The 21,873-nt window shown below is 41.1% G+C and overlaps 1 protein-coding gene across 3 annotated transcripts; it reads left to right on the plus strand.

The window, feature by feature from the left end:
• Positions 1-1,154: 1,154 nt before the first annotated feature.
• Positions 1,155-21,647, plus strand: rc3h2 (ring finger and CCCH-type domains 2). Of its 3 annotated transcripts, none has more exons than XM_029516003.1 (20): positions 1,155-1,673; positions 7,253-7,575; positions 7,670-7,787; positions 8,399-8,632; positions 9,205-9,380; positions 10,536-10,736; positions 10,916-11,048; positions 12,495-12,613; positions 13,467-13,579; positions 13,831-14,151; positions 15,073-15,266; positions 15,377-15,687; positions 15,771-15,917; positions 16,989-17,126; positions 18,195-18,359; positions 18,499-18,748; positions 18,887-18,971; positions 19,460-19,679; positions 19,765-19,928; positions 20,059-21,647. In XM_029516003.1, the coding sequence occupies exons 2-20, from the start codon at positions 7,345-7,347 to the stop codon at positions 20,201-20,203; spliced, it is 3,465 nt and encodes a 1,154-aa protein (XP_029371863.1). In that variant the 5' UTR covers positions 1,155-1,673; positions 7,253-7,344; the 3' UTR covers positions 20,204-21,647. The 3 variants fall into 3 exon arrangements, with proteins under 3 accessions (XP_029371863.1, XP_029371862.1, XP_029371864.1); XM_029516002.1 differs by lacking the exon at positions 1,155-1,673 and adding an exon at positions 5,410-5,678; XM_029516004.1 differs by lacking the exon at positions 1,155-1,673 and adding an exon at positions 5,410-5,678 and having other exon boundaries at positions 15,380-15,687.
• Positions 21,648-21,873: the final 226 nt, after the last annotated feature.

Here is a 21,873-nt window from a genome sequence, read left to right on the forward strand (position 1 = left end):
TTTGTGCGCTGGTGACTTTGCCATTGTGCACTTTGCAGGTAAAACCAAATCCTAGTACATTGGATCGGTGGAGAAGGTTGAGGGCGCTGACATAAGTGCAAAGTTTCTCAGGCGAAGTCAGAAGACTTCTTTGGATGGAAAGCCCATCTTCACATTCAAAGAAAATGATGGACTCATCCCAAGTAATTTGCTCAAGAAACTTCCAACACCACAAAAACAGCCAGAGGGGAGCAGAAGTTCATATTTCCCTGCAGCATTGACAAGTGGGATGTCGAGTAATATGCATAGCCAGTGAGCAGAGTTGCAGTTGATTAACCTCATTTTGTTCTTAAAAATTTAAATAGACCTTGTTGAAGTTTGCAGCAAGCGGGATCTTGGGTAGTAGCCTGGCTCTGTTATGATTAGCCCACAGTTGATTTTTGTTCATTTACAACTTGTATAATGCAGGTGAATCGGTGTTCACTCTTAAAAAAAGAGGCCTTCTTTGTTTTAAGTGCTGCTGTCTTAAAATTAACATTTTATAAGTAATTTGCCGTTGATTTTTTTCTTGCTTTGATACAGTATGAGAGATGAAAATGTTCTGTTTCACTTCAATAATCAATGGCACAATTTACCCCGATGTAATTTCTCCAAAGGCACAACTTACCCCGCACCGGGGGCAAGTTGTGCCAAGAGACCACTTTTTCTTTTTTTTTTTTTGAAAAGCCATATTTTTCACATTTTTTTTATTTAAGAACCAAAGTTATTATTTGGAATAGATAGTGGTTCTGTCTCTTGCTAACTTTGTAAAACGGTCAACAGTGTGAAGAAATTACGGAACAAAGTCTTCAATGCCATAATAACCTGATACCTGTGTCTTTCCTTAAACACGGACTGTGGTTGTGTGTGATTGGCTTACAGGGGAGTATACAGAAATTAATTAATTTATTTTTATAATTTTTATTTTTATTTTTATTTTTTTATAAATCTTCTCCACTTCCCTAAACGCAGAGCTAGTGAGCGATAAGTGCATGGGTTTGTTTGTGTGAACTTCCTCCTGCTGAAGCGCACTTGTCGAAGCGCATCCTCTGCGCTGCCTCGGTCTGTTCCTTTAAAAGCTCACAGCCCACGCCTCGAAAAGCGGCTTGTTCCGGCTTGCCCCTTTACATCTTTTTTATCCTTGCTCATGACGTTAAAATAGTGCCTCGCGCTGTCTTCCTGCCCGAGCAGGGCCGTTATTTTTGTTTTGTTTTGGTTTTAGTCGGATTGTGTTGATCGGGGTTAGGGCGGCCGTGTCTCCGGGTGGGCTGTGGAGGAGGACGCGGAGCCGGGCGGCTGCTCTCCGGCCGTGCAGCCCGTGAGGGAGGCGGCAGTTCAGGCAACCTTTAGCGGCGGAGCGATACCAGCATCTCCTCCGTGCCCCGGTTTGTCAGGGTGTGTGGCTCTCCATACCTGAGCTGGACTTCTTCATCACGTATTGAAGGGGGGCAGAGGACCAAAACCGGACCAAGGGAACTGTGTCTGATGCTCTGAGATGCAGTGCCCAATCACCTGCGCATCAACAGCTGTCTCCCCGGGCTGGCTGCTGCGGTTGTTTTGCATCCGATGAAGATTTTCTTTGTAAATAATTATTTTGATGCGCTCCTGTGGATATATGAATATGCTCATGCTGGTGCCCTGGTGTAGTGCGTGAGGTAAGCTGCGCGCCACTTTCTCCTGCTTCTTTCATTGAGATTTTGTTGTGTGTGTGTGCGTGTGTGTGTGTGTGTGTGTGTGTGTGTGTGTGTGTGTGTGTGTGTGTGTGTGTGAGTGTGCGTGTGCAAAGCCTGATTTCATGCTTTTGTTTTCCTCGGATGAAAATTAGACATCTGTAACCAAATATTACAGAATTAGACCTGTACAGCTTCCAGCTCATCCTCAATTTCATCTGGAAGTGGTGCTGATGGAATATTATGAGAAGCAGGTTGTGTCAGTTATCGGTCTATATCTTAGAATCAATTACCATTTGAAAAGATTTTCTTTTTCTTTGAAGAAAGAGTTCAGACACTCACTGCCTTATGAAACTGTAGATGAGCAGCTGTGGTGGGGCAGGCTGTTTGTTGATGTTTGCTACACACATGGGGATAGAATTTCTTGCAAATTCACAGAGGAACGTTAATAAAAGTGATTCCCGAGCTGCAGCACACTAGTTTGAGCTCAGGTGTAGCATATTATTTACTTTAGCCTTCAACCTGAAATGCAGCACTGCCATCATAAAGTTAAAGTATACAGCAGCCTGTCATCATGGAGGTTACTCTATAACCTGCTCATTTGTAACTGGATGCAACCTGATATTTAGTATTATGCAAGGCTGTGCAAAACCAATGGTTCACTAAGACTGCGTATAGCTCCTGTTACTGCAGATACATGATGAAGAAGGCCTCAGTGTGTGTATTCTATATTATCCAGCAGCATGTGAGCTTTATGTTTGCCCTGTCTCCTATTCAGCCGCTGCCCCAACACACTGTCATGACAGGCATAATGAATAAATAATCTCATGGACCCACATACTCCTACTGTACGTTCAAGAACAAGTGAGCAGACATGGTGAGCCCACTAGTATTCCTGTAATAAATTATGGAGCAGCAAATTGCAAATATCACAGGAAAGCTACTCACTTTCTCACCTCCGCCACTCGTGTTTACATGTAAAATAAAATTTTTTAGATGTGTTGTGATGGGATTTCTCATCATAGATTACTTGTGCGTTTTGTTATCTACAGTTCTCGATATGCCATTCACTCATGCTTATATGCTTGTTGGGAGTCTGTCAAGAGATTAACAGGCTTAGTCAGTTGTTAGTGTTTAAAGTTTAACTTTCTCTTTACCACTTGTGTGCACACTGCAGGGACAGGCATTGTTTTCACTTCATGGCTATGAAAAAACCGCTTCCTAAACAAGCAGAAATATGTTTTTGTTCTTGTTTAAAGATTACCACCAGATTTAATTGGGTTCTCATTGTTTTGAACATTTCAGTACACTTGCGGAATTTATTTAGTTCTTCTTTACTTAAATGGCTTTGAACTGATTATGTGTGTGCTGTTGTTGTTGTTGTTGTTGTTGTTGTTTTTTGTTTTCAGTACTGTGCTGTGTATCTTGTTGAAACCCACCATGCTGTTTCCACAAGAGAGTGTAAAGTTGAACAGTAGGGTTCATGTAAAACCTCTGGTTGCAGTTCATGATGTGGAGGAGGCTAAACATACTTTAGTTTGCGGGAAATGTAGAAGGTCATAAGCACATTAATACAAGTGAAGCAAAGTGAGCTGTGAAAAACAAAGATGGCTCATTGCAGCAGTATGTAACTGTAGTGATCTTATGGGGGGGCGGGGGGCGGTGGTTGTGTATTGTGTATGTTGGTGAATCTGTGTTTCATCTCTTTTTTTGTTTGCTGCAGAATATTTTTGAGGGATTATCTGTGATTAACCATCAGATAAGGCATGGCTTATTCTACCATGAAGCAACTCTGTTCTTATTGCTTATTATTTATTACAGTTTACTTTTTGATAATATATTGCCTTTCCTTGACAGCTTTTGTCAAGACTGCCAGAAAACATGCATAAGAAATAAGTGATGCATTCTCAGATATTCTCAGATATTGCATTTTTCAAAATTGTTTTTTGGCTTTGTTCAATAGGACAGCTTGAAGAGTAACAGGAAATGACCTCCTGTTTAGGACGCATGTACACTACCCAGTATGCTACCAGTTTAAATTTCAAATTTTCTGTTAACTGGTATTGTTTGACATAGAATCCCAATACCCATTTATTAGATCATTTATAAACAGATAAATGTGGCCCAACTGCCCCGAATGAATCTGTCTGCAGGTGCTTGGTTATAATAGAGGTAACTGCGCCACCTCACTCCACTGGGCCAGCAGAAATACTCAAGTAAGAGTTGCAAAGGGGCAGTTAAATGTCATGGCACAGCATAATCAAAGACCAATGCATCCAAGAATACAGAGTGACACAAACACACACGTTAAGTCATCCATCCTGACATCCATATCCCTCTATCATTACCATATACATAACCTTAGCTCTTACTCCAACTATAACCTGATCTTTCATGTCTTGTGGGTGTGTAGTGCTTTAATAAGCCTCCCATTGGCTGTCTGCTCTGTTCTGCTTCCTTACATGCACCTTTTGAGTGTCCTTACAGTTTTCAAAGTCTGTTTTTACGAGAAATATTCACAACAAGGCGATGTGCAATGAATGACAAATGTGATAGAGAATGTGGAGTGTGGTAGATTATCACACCTATATTATTTCACCTGTGCCATGTGCCCTAACCACTACACTGCCTTTGCTGCCAAATAGTTTTTGGCTTCATACCAAAACAATTCTTACTTTTTTGTGCTGTCAAAGTCGACATATGGTGATAAGATCTGTCAATGTGAGAACATTAAATTCACTCTTAAGTTAACCTAAATTTAACCCAATCACAAACCTAAACCTAAATCCAAACAATAAGGACACTTGAAAGATCAGGCTGCACAGTTTCCATTCCTCCAAGTTCTGAAAAACAAGCTAAAACACAATCTCTTTCTTTCTCTTTCTGTCTAAGACATGCCAAAGGAAACTCCAGATGCCCTTCCCCTCACAGACGAGGGCCAACTGAGGACTCACTGTCCTGAGCCAGATGATAGCTCGCCAACTGTTGGCTGTAAAGACACAATGTACTTCTCATCCTTTCCTCAGTAGAGTGGGTGGCTCAACAGGCCTGCGCAGCAAGTCACTGATTGGGTGTAGAAAAATATTCTCTCACCACTTTCAAAGATGTTTCACTCTTAAAAGTGGACAAGTAATGTGATGCATCCGTCCTGATGCTTATGTCTTTTGGAAATGGCACGTCCTAAACTTCACCTTCATTTCATTCCGATGCACTCGAGGTACTAAACTGCAGGCACAAGCAAGTTTGAGTCGATGAAAACAGAGCTCATACAGTAGGTCGATTTCCTCATTTTGAAATCACCGTGCATGAGAGGAGCCCAATGAGGAAGTTGAGGACTGCTGTAATAATACACCCACCTTTCCCTGTCACAAGACTGGAAATATTCATGACTGGGGGCCGTTCTCTGCTGTGTGCCTACATGTTACATGCTTGAATACATGAATAACTCTCCATTCATGCAATAAATGGAAGTTTTGTGTGCATCACATTCTCCACTGCCCACATCATCATGTGAGGTATTAAAACCTTTGACTGATCTGACTTTACAGTGACAGTGTGTGACTCGTGTGGCTTGCATTAGCGCAGACAGAGACAGGCGGACAGTAGTGAGGAGCAAAGGCATCCTGAACAGGATGTAGCAGTTGTTCAGACCAGGAACAGGTGGCCGTCAGCGTGACGCCACAAACCAAATCACAGTTTACAGTTGTCCCCAGAGTTTGCACCACTCCCTGATCTGCACGCGCTCTCAGAGAAAAATAAGGGTTTTTACCCGTGATCACGCGCCAAGATAAAAAATCCCAACCGTCATCGCCTCTGGGGTTTCTCTTCCACCCTTCCCTCTCTCCTGCCCACACGGCGGTTCAGCACTTTGCTGTTCACAATTGCGGTAATTGTGGTTATATTTGGGCTCTTCGCGGATGGAAATATGAGCCGCGGGGACAGAGAGAAGCTGTCCACGCAGCCGAGGAGGCGACGCGGGCCGTTTGGAAGGTGCGTAAAGCTGCTGCGATAATGGTCAGATCGCCTTAATTGGGTTATTCGTATACATGTATAAATGCACCCATTTATACATGTGAGATATCTTTCTATATTTGACACGGCAGACATGAAAATGAATTCTGGGGTGACACCGGGTGTATTTGTAGTTGAACGAGGCTTGGTGCTTGTGGTAATACGCACAGTACCGCTTTCTTCTTTCCATTGGACTTCTCAGCCAGCGTTTTTTATGCCGTAAAGAAAGTCTATCTTAAGTTTTTTTTCCCATCAACTTCTGTTTTCAGCTTCACACTATTTACACAATACTTGGCAAAAGGTTACGTTCGATTTGTGTTCCGGGCGTATCTGGCTTTGTTATATACACTGTTCCGGCAAAAGACAAATAAATAAAGACCTTTTTGTAAATGTCCCGGGTTCTGCCCATATATGTATATGTATGTCCAACCACATTTGAATAGATCATTTTCAAGCTTTTCTGTGGCACCTGCTCTCTGAGGGCTCCAGCTGAGGGGTTTGAACAGATGCAACAGCCTCTAAAAGCAACAGGTGCTGGGTCTCTATATGATGTGTCCACAATATGTTGCATAACTAATTCAAATGAGGCGTTTTTAGAAGCGTTTGTGCATTTGGTTTATGGGATTATATATTAAATAGCATACTGGAGATTGGGGTTACAGAAAGGGTAACAAAACACCATCCTGTAAGGTACGTAAAAGCAAGATAAGGCACATTTCCTGGTATGACATGTTTTTAAAAACTTTGCAGAATGGAATATTTGACTAGAATTCAGTTGAACTGAGAAAGTGTACCATCAAAGTATGAATTCATGAATTATCATGTGCTATTGTGGGTTCATGACCTTTAGGTGGGAGGATTTTAAAGCAGAAAATCTAAACAGGCAGAGCTGTCAGTGTGTAAAGGGGACTCATTTACATCTGAAGAGATGACTTTCTGCATGTACCAAGTTCTTTGAGTTTGTCTCCACCGAATGAATTGAATCAGTTAGTTGTTCAAAACTCAGGAACATTTGAATTTTACAGGAGTTCTTCACAGACCAACATGCATAACTATTTACCATAGTTATGCATGGCAGAGCTTTGTAAAGGCTCTTTCAGAGTAAACTCTGTGATGCTTTAGCATTAATGAGGTAGACACTGTAGCAAACTAGCTAACTTGTTTTCTACACTTTAAGCATAGTACTTTGTATTGCTTTTTCTTTATGTTGAGTTAACAATTTGTGGGGTTGTATTGTGTAATTGAATGCACAATAGGATTATGTCGAGGTAGGATTATATTGTTATTATGATGAGTTGTGCCATACGGTGGCTAATCTACAGCAATGCTGGTCTGTGCACAAAAACAAGTCAATTTATTGTAACAGGACAAGGACCAGGTGCTTTTTAATGTGCATTTTGGTCATTTTACACATATTTATTATTGCAGGTTTTTTTGTATGATATTTTCATTTATTATTTGTTTCATTACCAGCATCCACATGTGAGTGCTTACAGGAAGACAACTATTGATAAATGAGTCGTTATATATGTACTATGTCATGCTTCCCACAGTCACCATCGACAAGCAGGTGCTGTTGTTGGGGCTCATCGACATGCATTCCCCCTGAACTTGGCGACTCCTCCCTCAGTGGTGTGGTGGCAGGATGCCAGTGCAGGCAGCCCAGTGGACCGAATTTCTGTCCTGTCCCATCTGCTACAATGAGTTTGACAGCAGCAGCCACCAGCCCATCAGCCTGGGCTGCTCTCACACGGTTTGTAAGACCTGCCTACACAAATTGCACCGCAAAGCCTGCCCCTTTGATCAGACACCAATCAGCACAGATATTGACATGCTGCCAGTCAACTGTGCACTGCTGCAGCTGGTTGGAGCTCAGGTGAGTAGGGTCAAATAAGACTGTGTGTGAGACACATTCAAATGTCTTTTTTATGGAGCATGTGTACATATTTGCTATAATTTTTGCCTCTTAGGTTCCAGATGTGCAGCCAGTGAGTCTGAGCAGTGCAGCAGAGGTGGAGCATTATGAGGTCTGCAGAGTGTGTGTAGAAGAGCTGGCTCTCTACCTAAAACCAATCAGCGGAGCTAAAGGTAGTTTTCATATTTGTGTGTTTGTGTATGTACAAATTTGTGAAAACAAGCGAATTAAGCACTTTGTATGTAATGTGTGGGGGCCACAGTTTAGTGGCTTGTTTAAATTGGCATTGATGCTTTCACACTTCATGATGCCTCAAAGCTTTTGCAGTTTTGTGGCACCTAAAGAGAAATTCAGTTTTATGTCAGATTAGACCAGATTAGAAAGAGTAACTTAACTGCAGCTGACTGGTAGTTCCGAATCTTTCTGCAGCCAATTCTCAGTGAAGATGCTATGGAAGCTTTCAGCATTCTTGGCCAATAGCACTGATTGAACAATTCCCATGGCCAAGTGACAAAAAATGAGAATTTAGTGGAAGGTTAGATGTAAAATGAAGCTTTAAGAATCATTCCTTCTAAAAAGAGGCCTTTAAATCCACTTACATATCTGCCTGAACTGACCTCAGCTCGTCACTATTCTTTTTGGCACAAAGATCCTTTGCTTCATTGCTTTTGCGGCAGACAAGATTAATCAAACTGAATAGGCCCAATTACTGAAGTAAATGGCTTCATTGTGATAAAGCTCCACATGAACCCAGTTTTATCTTGGCCATATCACCCCACCACAGGTGTGGCAACTCTGAGTCCGAGCGTGCTCAGTCGGCCGATGCAGAGGAAGCTGGTGACATTAGTGAACTGCCAGCTGGTGGAGGAGGAGGGTCGTGTTCGGGCGGTACGGGCGGGTCGGTCCCTGGGGGAACGAACTGTAACAGAGCTCATCCTGCAGCATCAGAACCCCCAGCAGCTGTCTGCCAACCTGTGGGCAGCAGTCAGGGCAAGGGGATGCCAGTTCCTGGGTCCTGGTGAGTTTGTGAATGGATATATTAATCTTTAAATCAAGGGAATAGGAAATTATAAATGATATCGATGCAACAAATACATCAAGTGCCATCGTTCCATAGCTATGAGGGAGGGTTAGAGTTGGGAGGCATCAGGACAAAGCTTTTATTGCTAAAACCTGTCGCTTTTTGCAAGGTATTATGAGTTATTATACAATGTGCTATAGTGGCCACACTGTTAAGCGTTCAAATTATGAGTTAAACAAACCAGTTGCTTTTCAGTTGACTGGACAGGTGCCAGAAATGGCCATCTTAGATTGCCTCTTCAAATTGACCGCTGGTGCTCCTGTGATGATTACTCATAGGGCAGATTCTGACTGGGAAAAAGTTTCTCATCATGATAACAGAATGAGTTCATTTAAAAGTCTGAGGAAAGCACCCTGTTCGCAGTGTTGGGATGTACATGCATTTTCACCTGTCAGAGTTTACACTGACTGTTTTTCCCTGTTTCTTTCCTCACCTCTATCTTACTTCATCCCACCATCCCTGTATCTGTCATTGACTCTCCCTACACCCCCCGAACTCTTTATCATCAGCTATGCAAGAAGATGCACTGAAGCTGGTTTTACTGGCTCTAGAGGACGGCTCAGCTCTGTCCAGGAAGGTGCTGGTTTTGTTTGTAGTGCAGAAGCTCGAGGCTCGATTCCCCCAGGCCTCCAAAACCAGCATAGGCCACGTGGTGCAGTTGCTCTACAGGGCTTCCTGCTTTAAGGTACTGTACAGGCAACACAAATTAGCATATGTACATAGATATACAAAAACCCCGAAATATGTGCACATACAAGAACGGAACTTAGCTAAAGATTTGATAAGTGACCTTATTAAATGAAGGATATTTAAATAGATCCTTATTTAGTATCACATGTTTATTTACTGCAAACAGTGCTAACAGTGCTTAAATTCATACTTGTTGTGGACAAAACTAGTATTATTTTCCATGAGTTACACAGCTAAATTTTAATTATCAAATATCCTGATTTTCTACATCTAATCGATGACTGAATGAGCTTTAGAAACCCCTCTTTAGACCGTGAATTTATAGAACTCAGCCTAACTTTTAAGTAATGTATTATCACTTGCTAAGTACGGATATTAACATCTAATATTCCATAGAAGTCATACATGTAATAAAGATATGTTCTGCTGGTGTATTTCGTATGTGTGGGTGTATTTCTGTGCCTGCTATCTGATGACAGACATCGCTGGCAGGGCAGAAATGCCAGCTATCTGCTGGTGATGTAACAGTGGTCTATATTTGCCTTTGCTGCCCTGTCTTGCAGGGTAGTTACAGAGTGCAGAGATGCAAAGAAAGACAGATGAAAGTGCAGCAACAAAGCATTTTTCTAGGGGGAGGGGCTTCAAGTGCCTTAATCATGATGCAGTTGAACTATTTTGACTTTTGAGTTTGCTAAATCTGACAGCTAGGAGTGAGTGTGCTGGTGTCTTATGATGATTACTCAAAGGGCAGATTCTGAGAAGGGGAGAATCCCTTTGTCTGATATGAATTTTGGTTTGTTCAGCTGAAGACGGCACATGCACATAAATAGACTGGCCACTACAATGTGTTACAGTGAATAGGAAAATCATAAGTATGACTCATAGTGGTTAGGACGTCCCAAACTGAAATACTATTTATTACTATGAAATAAGTCAACTTGAGACTACCTACTCATTGTCTGCTCAGAAAAACATACATTAAGTAGTAAGGAAGTTCCTTAGGCACTTATGGCAAGTGCCATATGACCATATACAAATATAGATGATGTACAATAGTGAGTAAAGTTTAATTTTAATTATTCTTCCATTTCACAAAATATTACAACCATATATTTTTTCCTTCCTCATTGCTTTCTTCCCTTCCACTCAGGTGACTAAGCGGGACGAGGACTCCTCGCTGATGCAGCTAAAGGAAGAATTTCGTACATATGAGGCTCTCAGGAGAGAACATGACGCCCAGATAGTCCACATTGCCATGGAGGCGGGTCTACGAATCTCACCTGAGCAGTGGTCATCTCTGCTTTATGGAGACCTGGTGCACAAGTCACATATGCAGTCCATTATTGACAAGGTATTATTTATTTTTTTTCACTTGTCATATTACTCTCAATTGATTACTTAAAAATTCACTCACTACAGTTAGCATGACAAACTTCCAAAGAACAGAGGCACAGAAGAAAAATGTGTTATTATTATTGCTGTTATAATTATCATGACTGAAAGACTGATTCTCTCTATCTTCTTCTCTAGTTACAGTCTCCAGAATCGTTTGCAAAGAGTGTTCAGGAGCTGACAATCGTTCTGCAGAGGACAGGAGACCCGGCCAACCTCACCAGCCTTAGACCACACCTAGAGCTACTTGCCAATATAGATCACAATCCAGGTACCTTATGTAGTAGCATTTATCTGAATGAAAAGTAGTAGGTATTCCTCAGAATAAAGGGTTTTGTCCAGCTCAACTAAGATTAATGTGATAAACAAAGAAAATAGGCATGCTATGACAATTAGCAAGCGCAAAATAGAAGATTAAAAGCACCGATTCATCTTGTGCACATTTATCAAACGAAGCACAGACACAAAGTGAGGTGGTTGATGTGTTTGATACTCAGAAGTGTATTTTGGATTGCGATTCCCTGCTAAACTTGGCTATTATATTGTCATTCCTCTAGCATCCTGACAAAGCATCAAGACAGTGCATCATTCTGCATGTAAATTTTTGCATTAGTTTTTTTAACACTTTGTTGCCTCTATTGCACACTACACTCCTTCAGTGCTGCGCTTTAGGAATTGTTTGGGAATCTTTACATTTGTGTAAGATGCCAGTTGCATTACTCTAGCACAGTGCTTCTCAAAGTGTGGGGCGTGACCCACCGGTGGGGAACGGAGACGTGACAGGTAGGGCCCGACAAACGGGAAGAAATTTTCATTTTCATGCCAATTTTGCTGTAAATGCTTTTTTTTATTGACAAAGATAAAACGCCCACACACAAACAAAGTAATAATTAATGGCTAAAGTGATTAATGAGCATTAGGAGACCAGGATAAAAATGTAGGAATCCATGAGCAACATGGATAAATTTGTGACAAGGACAACAAAAGAGCCAGTACCTTCACATACACACACACACACACAAGGCAGAATGTTGCTTCTCTGAAAACGAAATACAGATCTCAGCTCAATATTGAGCATCACTTGAGAGTGGCAGTTTCATACCTGCAACCCCGTTTTGAGAAGATGTGCAGTGCAAAACAGACACATTGTAGCCACTAATACAGGGAAAGTTCTCTTGTTTTTGTTTTTTGCACAGATTGCAAATGAAACACTGTTTCATTATTTGACTACTGTACTTTTTGTTTTTGATTCAAGATATCAATTATGATGGCACAACTGCACTCTTATTTTCTTTTTGAACTTGTTGTTGGTGTTTTATGAAATGAAATGAAATGTAATTTGTCAAGATTTTTGTTGGGGCAACAGGGTCAAGTGGGGCTTTAAAATCCCCATTTGTTCAAAGTGGAGAATGACCAGAAAAGTTTGAGAACCACTGCTTTAGCAAGACAATATCAGTCTGGATGGTCACAACTATTCTTTTAAGCATTCTGTCTCCCCATCCGACGACTAGTAAGAGCTCCCATCTTTTCATATGTTGCCATCATTAGGTGAAAAATCTGTCCATTTTCATGTTGCGATGTGATCAGGTGAAAGTTTAAATTAGGCTTTTTTTTGGCTCTTAGTCAAATAACTGCAAAATGAAAAGAAAATCGTGTCATGTCATTTGGCTTGATAAGATCTTCTGGCAAACAGATTGCATTGCTGATGTGTGTGCAGATGCCCAGGCGCCATCGTGGGAGGAGCTAGAAAGTGTGATGCTGGCTGTGAAGTTGGTGGTTCATGGACTGGTGGAATTCATACAGAACTTCAGCAAGAAGAGCCACGACACTCCTCAGGTATACGGATTATTATTATAGTGGCACCCTTTTAAAATTATGGCCCAAGTAAGTTTTTCAAGTAAGTGCGTTTTTTAGGTTTTTCAGAAAACACAAAAAACTGAACCAAAGTCACACTCTTGAAATAGGCCATTATACTACAGGGGTAGAAACAAATGATCTGTTAAACTGAGGGTGTAGGCAATTTTATCAGAGGTGGCCAGCATCATGAGGAGATGATTTAGGCTGTCAAAAATATGACTTAGGCCATTATTTCAGGAAGGCGATGATGGTGATGGTGAGTAAATGTACATTATTTTGGACAATAAAACAATTTGTGAAATGCAATGGGCTGAAGAAAATATGAGGGATCTTAGATGTAATGAAAGGGCATCAGCATTATGCCCTTTCATAGATTTGATACGATTTTCAGAGCCACTTTGCAGATGATTTACTTTGAAGGCAGCTCTGCCATAAACATGTTTTCCATTGAGACTGCACCACAAGGAGGATTCTAAAAGTCAGATAATTTTTTTTGTCGCCATTGACATAGTTTATTAGTGCATAAAACAATGTGATAGGTGAACATTAACTAACATCATAACATGAACCTTAGACTTTTTGCTGATTATTACTATTATTAAGTGTTAGCCAAATTTTATGATAACTGCTGCAACTTCCAGTATCAGTTTAAGGATTACAAGTTTATTTAATTTGGTGTTTAAATATATTGGAATAAAAATATTTCAAATAAAACTCCACAACTGTTGTGCTGTAAATGAAATGCTTGTGCACTTTGGAACAACAGACAGTTTGGTGCAGTTTTGTTTTACTCTTAATTTGCATTTACAACCTGCGTCTATGTGTTTTTCAGCCTCAGGCTAACAGCAAGTACAAGACAAGCATGTGCCGAGACCTCCGTCAGCAGGGTGGTTGTCCCCGAGGAACCAACTGTACATTTGCACACACACAGGACGAGCTGGAGAAGTGAGTGATCCCTCCCATTACCTCAAAAATGGACAAGTAAAAAAAAAAAACAACTCTTTGCACAAGATTGTACTTTTTTCAGATTTCAAGGAGATACAAAATGAAGTTTTACAAATCTAATGTTAGATCATTTTAAGATTAGATTGTGGCCTCTATCATAGTACAGTGTTTGATACATTCAGTACAGTTCTCAGGCTTGGGCCTAATCCTTCCAGAGTGTATGGATTCATTATTCAGTCTTATTTCTCCAGATTTAGGCTGAGGAACAAGAAGAGCAGCAGTGTAGGTCGTGCATTTCCATTAGCTCCGGGGGTTATGGGTAAAACCTTCACCATGGAAGGCAGCATCCACACAGACGTGCCTGCAGGGGCGGGGCCAGGGCTCAAAGGCACAGGCGAGAATACAGCTTCTCTGACAGAAGGAGTTCCTGGCCTGACTCACCCCCAGCTTATCTCCAGAGGAGCTGACATGATAGAGGAAATGAAAAGAGTGATGCCAAATGGATCCAGTGGAGCAAATGTGTCCAATGGGCTCGCTGGTACCAAAAGAACCTCATCAGGGTCAACAGAACAGTAAGATTATTCATCTACATATTGGTTGCAGTTCAGCATCTTTATTAATTATAACTCTTATAATATTGATATTAATATGATAAATCTGTATTTAAAATATATTTATTACTGGGGGTTATTTTTCAATGTTAGACATGATACCTGATGCTTCATATTTTTATTCCCATTTCACATGTTTATTTTAGGCTGTCCACACTATGTTCTGCTGTAAGCATCACCTCTGCAACATTTCATTTTCACTCTGGTTTTTTAAAGCACCTCAGAGACCTTTGAAAACACGATTTTCTGACCCCTTTTAGTCTGAAAACATCAGGGTTGCTTTTCTAACTGTGTATATAGAGATCTATGGAAACAAAAACGTTGCACCTGTCATTTCTCCCTGATTGGGCCTCATCAGTCTGGATGTGTGAAAAAATAAAGTAGAAATTCCAAGCATTACTGATCTTTTTGCCTTCGTTAGCAGTGGTTGTGCAGTGAAAGTCTGCATTTTAATGTTCCAACTGCCTTTGTTGGCATTTCGTTTGTGGTTTATTTCTGAAACTGCAGACAGTCTGTTCCCCATTTTCATTTGCTTGGGCATGCCCATTGTACATCAAAAATCATGTATGTAAATGTTTTCAGGTATGATAAAAAGGAATCAATTCTGTCTGGAACAGAGAGGTTGTTTGAATGAGACAGTAATTATTTGTACGTAGCTTAAATAGCTCACAAAATATGGTTTTCTTTTTTTTCTTTTTTGAATGAATCCAGTCAAAAACACATTTCCTAACATGGACTTGTGCAGAGGATATTTGCATGTGATATTGGAATGAAAAGATCCCTTACATATATTTATGTGCTGTCGGGAAAAGTTCGACCTCATTTATCTCTGAGTCATTCTGTGTTCTTTCGTTCCCTTTGTCATGTAATTCTGTCTGTCAGGAAGAGCATCTCTCCTCCCAAGACTCCAGTCAACCACTCCTCAGCTTCTTCGCCTTTGACCACCGCTGGACAGGGCGATGGTGGGGCTCCACATGGTGGCTTTATGCTGCGTGCACCATATCCTTCACAGACATCAGAGCTGTACTATCAAGAGTCCCATTCTGCTTATGACACAGCCGTTTATCAACCAACCTGTGAGTGAAGTTTTTTAACATAAATTTGAATTTAAAAAACTAATTTCTGTGAATAAATGTGCTCTTCTCTTTTCTCTCCATTCTTTACTCCATTCATTTCTCCTTTCCAGCAGGTTCTTACTACCCATCTGCTCTTCATCCTCCTCACAAACCCTGCATGGCTCGCTTCCTCCGATCATCCAATGTCCCAGAATCCTCGCTGCCACCCTCCATGGGCCCTCCACCGACTTCTTACCCGAGTGACCCTCAGACGCCACATCCATCTTCCTCCTCTTCCTCGGGGTATCCACCACACCCACCAAGAGATCGAATGGGTCCCACCTTCCATCCCCATCCAGGCCAGGCTCAGTATGGGCCTCTGGCTCCTGCACATGGCGTTTATGCTCCCCTGTATGACAGCAGGAGAGTATGGAGGCCTCAGGTGAGCCTTCTATTGCTTGCTGTTTTGCCATATAATAGAATTATTTGCAACTCTGTTGACAACATTCACAACTGCTTTTCCAGCTGTACCACAGAGAGGATGCCAGGAGTAACTCACTGCCTCCAGAGGTGCTGCATTCCTCTGTCTACCAACCTCCACTCAGGGAGAGATTCAACTCTCTAGATAGCAACTACTGCTCTGGAGCTGAACACCGTGCAGGGCTACACAGGGTTAGTGACATAATGCACATCTCACAGACAATGCTCACTTTTGGCTGCCTGAAGGAATTTATTTTCAGATAGCAACATGTCCCATAAGTGGACATACTATATAAGAGATAGCCATAAAAAAAAAAATCAAATAAGGCTAATATATAATAATAATAGGCTAATGTTAAAAATATTTCCTTTTCTTTATGTCATGAAAGATCTCTTGAATAATATCAAGTAACATCCACAGTGAAGCCATTGGTGAGAATTAATGTTGGTGTGTCTCACACTGAACAGGTTTATTTCATTCTTTTCTGTTGAGTTTCCTTCGCTTTTTCTTTTTACACCCACATGTCATCTCACCTCTACCTTCCCTGCCAGCCATAGAGCTGCATTATGTAGCTTCAGCCTCCTCTGTAGTCCTCCCACTTCTCATCCAAATATGTCTCTGCCTCCCCCACCTGCTCCTTTGCTTCTCACATCATCATATTGCATTAACAGTCTGCTGCAATACTACAAGCCACAGGCAACATGTCTCAATTATGTCAAGTTATAGATACCAAAAGGAATGACTACAACAAAATTACATATAATATAATGCAATGCATTACATATCAAAACTATGCATTATAATATAATATAATACAATCTGTTATGCAAAAAAACAACAAAAAATGTGCACCAAGAAATATGATTTGAATCTGAGACTAAATCTAACACACACAAAAAAGAGCTCTCAGTTGTGCAGGAGCCAACACACATTACTTCACAGACATTGTAATGGATATAGAGTAATTTTCCACCACTTGCTTTTGAGTATACAGTCCAGGGGTGCAAAAAACGCCTCAATTTGAGCAGCCTGCTTCTCTGGTGCCCATCCATATGAGCCTAAAAGATACTTTGGCTTGTTGACAGCTGCTTTTAATGTTTCCACTTCAATATTTTCAGCAGCGTGATTTGATTCTGGATGGTAATTATCAGTTTGTGGTTGCAGTCCAATGAATTATAATACTTAATGGGATCATGGATAAAATATTGATCATCACTTTTTCATCAGCGTGATTTCGCTTTTTTGCCCTTCTCCCTTTGTAGGATTACGGTCGTGTTCCTCTGGGCTACGAGGATCTGTTCAGAAGGAAGCAAGAACAATGGGCTCATCATCACCACCATCACAACACCAACAGACCCTCCCAGTCCTCCCCCATCTTCACCATTGATTTTGGAACTGAGGTAGATCACAAATAAAAGATAAAACATATGTACATGCAGTCCTCATTATGAGATTTTATAGGCTCTCCTGACCAGTTTTTAATACTGTCACCACGGCAAAATTAAACTGTGTGTATTGAATTGCATACGTATTTTACCTTTTTTTAAATGTTGAATTTAGTTCCTATCCCAAAAGAGTTTTTTTCCACAATGTCCAATTCTATTAAAGTGGGAGATAGTTGCTTAGCAACTGTGGAAGAATATATCATAGCCATGCATGATTGTGGCGTGTGTGCGTGTGTGGGTGAGTGTGGAGAATAAGAGAAAGACACTGATCAGAGAAAGTGAGAGAAGAGACTTCAACAAGCAGTGACTAAGGCTTTCAGCTGGGGAAAACATCTTTTTAACAGCACCTCAAATGGTTTTTCTGATATCCACATTGAAATTAAGCCCTTATTAAAGAAATCAGAAGGACTATTTAAGTGTTTGTTTACTGGACTCAATTTAATTTGGATGCCTGTGCCTAACAAGCATGGTCAAACAAGACCAATGAGCAAAATCACTAGATATTTCTATTTAATGATGTCTGGTGCTTGCCATGGATGGCAGCAAAGTAGCACCATGTCAGCACTTACATCATAAATCCAAATTATTGAGCAACCATGGCCATGGGCACATGAGGTGCATGAACTTTGTCTCTCTTTTGTCTACATCTGCTTATTTTGGGCAGGGTTGCATAGGGGGAAAAGCCCACTGTAGTGATCTCCAATTCATTAATTAGATGGATTCAAACCAGCATCACCACGGAATCAATGTGCCACTGCATTAAAATGAAAAATTTACAAACATCTGCTCACCCATAATACTGCTGCGCTGCTCTTTCTGTCTCTTCAAAACAAACGAAGAGGTTCGAAAGTCAGGGGTTGGCAAATGTTGTAGCTGTTTTCCTCAGAAACAAAAAACACGAATCCTCGTAATCCCTGTGACCTTTGGGCACATCAATCTCGATGTGGCAACACACACAAGTCTCTCACGCAGAGGAAGCAGAGTAATGTTTCACCACCATTCTTCTCTATCTCTGTCTTTCAGCATGTGGAGAGCAGCGGAGGTCAGTGCGTGGGGTGCAGGTTTAGAGGAGAGGAAAGTTTAGCGCACTACTCTCCGTGGTCTTGCGGCACCATCGGCCCCTGCCTAAGCTCCTTTGAACCCGAAACACTCTCCCACACTTCAGCTCACTCCTGCTCAGACCATTCGGTGAGACTCCCCTACAGGGAGAAGCAGACGCTCAGAGTCACATCTAACGGCAATTTGATTTCCTTCCACCTCAGTAACACTTTCAGTATTTGGATGTGTGTAATGTCTTTCTAACAAAGTCCACATTTTTCTCATGCAGGAGTTAGACAGTAATGGAGGCAGAGGTGGCGGCATTAGCAGTAGCAGTGTTGGGAAGAGGTGGCTGCATTCAATGGATCACTACCGCCGCTTGAAAGATGAGGACCCAATCATTCCCTTCAGTGAGGGGCCCATAATATCCAAATGGGGTGCCATATCCAGGGCATCACGTACGGGCTACCACACCACTGACCCTGTCCAAGCCACAGCCTGCCAGAGCAGTTCCAGCACCACGCCCATAAACTTTAAAGGTAAGGACGACTAACTGGAAGAGAAAGAAAAATGACTCAATAGATGCACTTCTCTACATTGATTATTTTATTTTAATCTAGCCATTGTTGCTTTGGCTTTGTGTCTGCCTAAATTGTGTATTTATTTTCCTCTTTCAGATTACAACTCCCACTTGGATCACAGTGACTACAGGTGGAACTCCAGAGGATCAGACTCTTCCAACCACTCCAGTTTCCTTGAGAGGTACAACAAATGTAATTTTTATTTATGCATTTATAGCAGTTTCTCCACGGGTTTTGACTATGAGGAAGCACACTTGGAAAGAACTAAATATTGAATCTTACATTGATATGTCCCACACAGAACTGAATAGTGTCAGTTGTAAATAGAATATTTCACTGCTTTGGTTCTTGGGCTCTTATCGTTTGCCTCTCTCATTGTGTAGCAGTCATTTCCTCTCTGTGGTCAGACTAAAAATAGAACCTACTGGGCTAGCAGGAAAAGGAGTCAGGAAAGCCCTCAGCATTGATGCCCTGAGTTAAATTTTAGCAATATAGTGACAGGTTATTTATTTATATACATATATATGTTTTTTTTATTTCCATTACCCTACTTTGGATATCAAGGACACTATTATTTGTTAAAATTGCTAAATTATTATATTATTACAAACTGTGTCATTTAAGCTAAAGCGGCTCTCTATGTTTGTTTGTATCTGTATGTGTTTGTAGTGAACACCTATGTGCATCAGAGCTGCATGGCTGTCGAACTTCAGTAACCAGCGGAGAGAAAATTGTTTCTGCTCTGCAAACCCATCAGACCACATACAGCCAGAAGATGGCTGAGAGCGAGCCAGACCAGGACCGAGACATTGAGCTGGAACTGTGCGCTCTGGACATGGAGGATTCAGACCTCCAGGAGATCAAGTCTCAGGCTGAAGTGATGATTAATGTATGACTGAACTGTGAATGTAATACATCGAAGTGCAACCAAACCGTCCTCTCATCTTTCTTTTTAATTCATCTTTTACACCCAGGAGTCTTTAGAGCTGGCTAGCCCACAGTCTCAGGATGCTTCCCACCTCCTCCCCCCTCCCTCCTCATCTCCTCTACTTTCATCACCTGTAGAGGAGCATGCCCAAACAGAGGGTCCTTCGAAAGAAAAGATGGATGCTCACCTACTGAAAAAGATGGCCTTTAGGTGAATTACTGTATGGCAAACACTGTTAAACAGGATAGGCCTACAAGCTGAGCTTTTTTTGGCTTGACTTGTTGTTTTTTCTTCCTCCCTCTTTGATTTCTTGGTCTCCTCTTCTCTTCCCATTTCCCAGAAAGTCTCTGTCTCCTGGAGTGTTGGTCTCAGGAGGTCTGGGCGTAGGCAAGCTGGTGCTGCGGACTGGACCGTCTCGAATGGGGGACGCTTCCTCCCATGCTTGTCCAGAAACACAGACAGAGATGCTGCTCAATGGAAGCTAAAGGGACTGAAAGTCAGACAGTGACCTGTATCATGCTACTGCTGAGCTGCTAGCCTACAGCCAGATCCTGGTTAAAGGGAATACCATTTAACTCCAGCCTTTATATCTGTAAAGCATACGCCTAATTAAAACTTGGTGGATATGAGTCACCACTCTGTGTTGCACGACGCAGCAAGGGGCGAGTGGAAACACACCTTCCTGCCTCCTTTGTAGTAATTTTCACCAATATATAGCTACACAGAGAATTTAGTGACATCACTGTTAATGCCTATTAAGGATTTATAGATGCTGAGGAAAGGCTGGAGATCACTGTCTCTGAAGTTTATACATCCAGTTTATTGTTGTCCATGATTGCTGACAAATGCCACTTCCTCAATTTTCAGCATTTCTTTGTAAAGGCGTGGGTTTAGAGCCAGCATAACATTAAACAAACATTGTATTATTTATGCCCTTTTTAAACTTTTTGCCATCGTATTATTACCTGACAATTATTTTTTTCTATAGCTGCACATGTTAAGGCATTTTTTTAGGCCACTGATTTTGTTTCTGGCCTCTGTTGTGTTGCTGCACAACACATTTTCATTAGTATTTCCTCAAACATCAAAGAAAAAAATATAGGTAGGGTGGTCCAGCTCAACAACAAAATAAGGCTAATAATGAAAATAATGATATTAATTGAAAAAGTAGGCAGAAAACAGAGGTTTCCACTGCACTGATAGTGAAACAAGCCTCTGTCTTTTATGAGTCATATGATCTACTGCATTAGAAGAGATTATAATAATTTTTTTTGAGGAAATTGCATTTTGAGATGCAGTTGAAGCTAATTTGGAGAATTTGTCTAAAATCAACCTTTATTCATAGTCCCCAAAACTGTTGTTTCATCTGTGTGTGCCTTTAGTGGTACTGGCATAAAATCCTGCAGACTTTAGTGAGGGCTGTCTGACAGCATTTACTTTTTCCCCCTCTCACACACGCACACAAACAATTTACATGTGTGCACAAATTCCCATTTACACACAGCAGACACAAACATGCAATACAGTGGCCTTCCTCACCTTGGTGTTGCATAAAACCTGGGCTCCATAATGATGTTTTCCCAAGCTCACTGATTTACTCCTTTCTCTTTGCAGAGGTGTTATCTTACATGTGAATGCGATCTCTGAACACAGGAACTCACATTTTTGTATGCCCATGGCTTTTTCTCCGCTGTGCAGTCACATTTACTTTGTGTCAACAATGTTCAGAGGTCACGCTGTAGCCTACAAATAAGAAAGGCACCACCTTCTCGTGTTTCTTCATGCTGTACCTTTCTTTAACATTTTTTAAAGGTTTTTTTGTTTTATTTTATGTGCCACTAACTTCTGTGAAGTTGTTTGTTGGGGTATTTTGTACCAGGATCTTTGTTACTCTTGTTTTGTTTCTTATGTTTTAAAGGGAAGCTAATCCTCTTGTCTGATGTTTAGATTTTTGCTGGCCATTAGTTGTGTTGTTGTCAGTACACTGTAAAACTCCAAAGTTTAATTCACAGTATTTTCATGCACTATGGGTGATTTGCACACAGACTAGCCTTGCCTCACTCCCCTTTTATAGATTCGAGGCACCGTGTCATTGTGTGGTTTAGTCTTTAAAACCTTAGCTTGAAACATTAACCCATCTTATATACACAGGATT

The sequence above is a fragment of the Echeneis naucrates genome, chromosome 12, assembly GCF_900963305.1.
Source record: "Echeneis naucrates chromosome 12, fEcheNa1.1, whole genome shotgun sequence".
NCBI lineage: Eukaryota > Metazoa > Chordata > Actinopteri > Carangiformes > Echeneidae > Echeneis > Echeneis naucrates.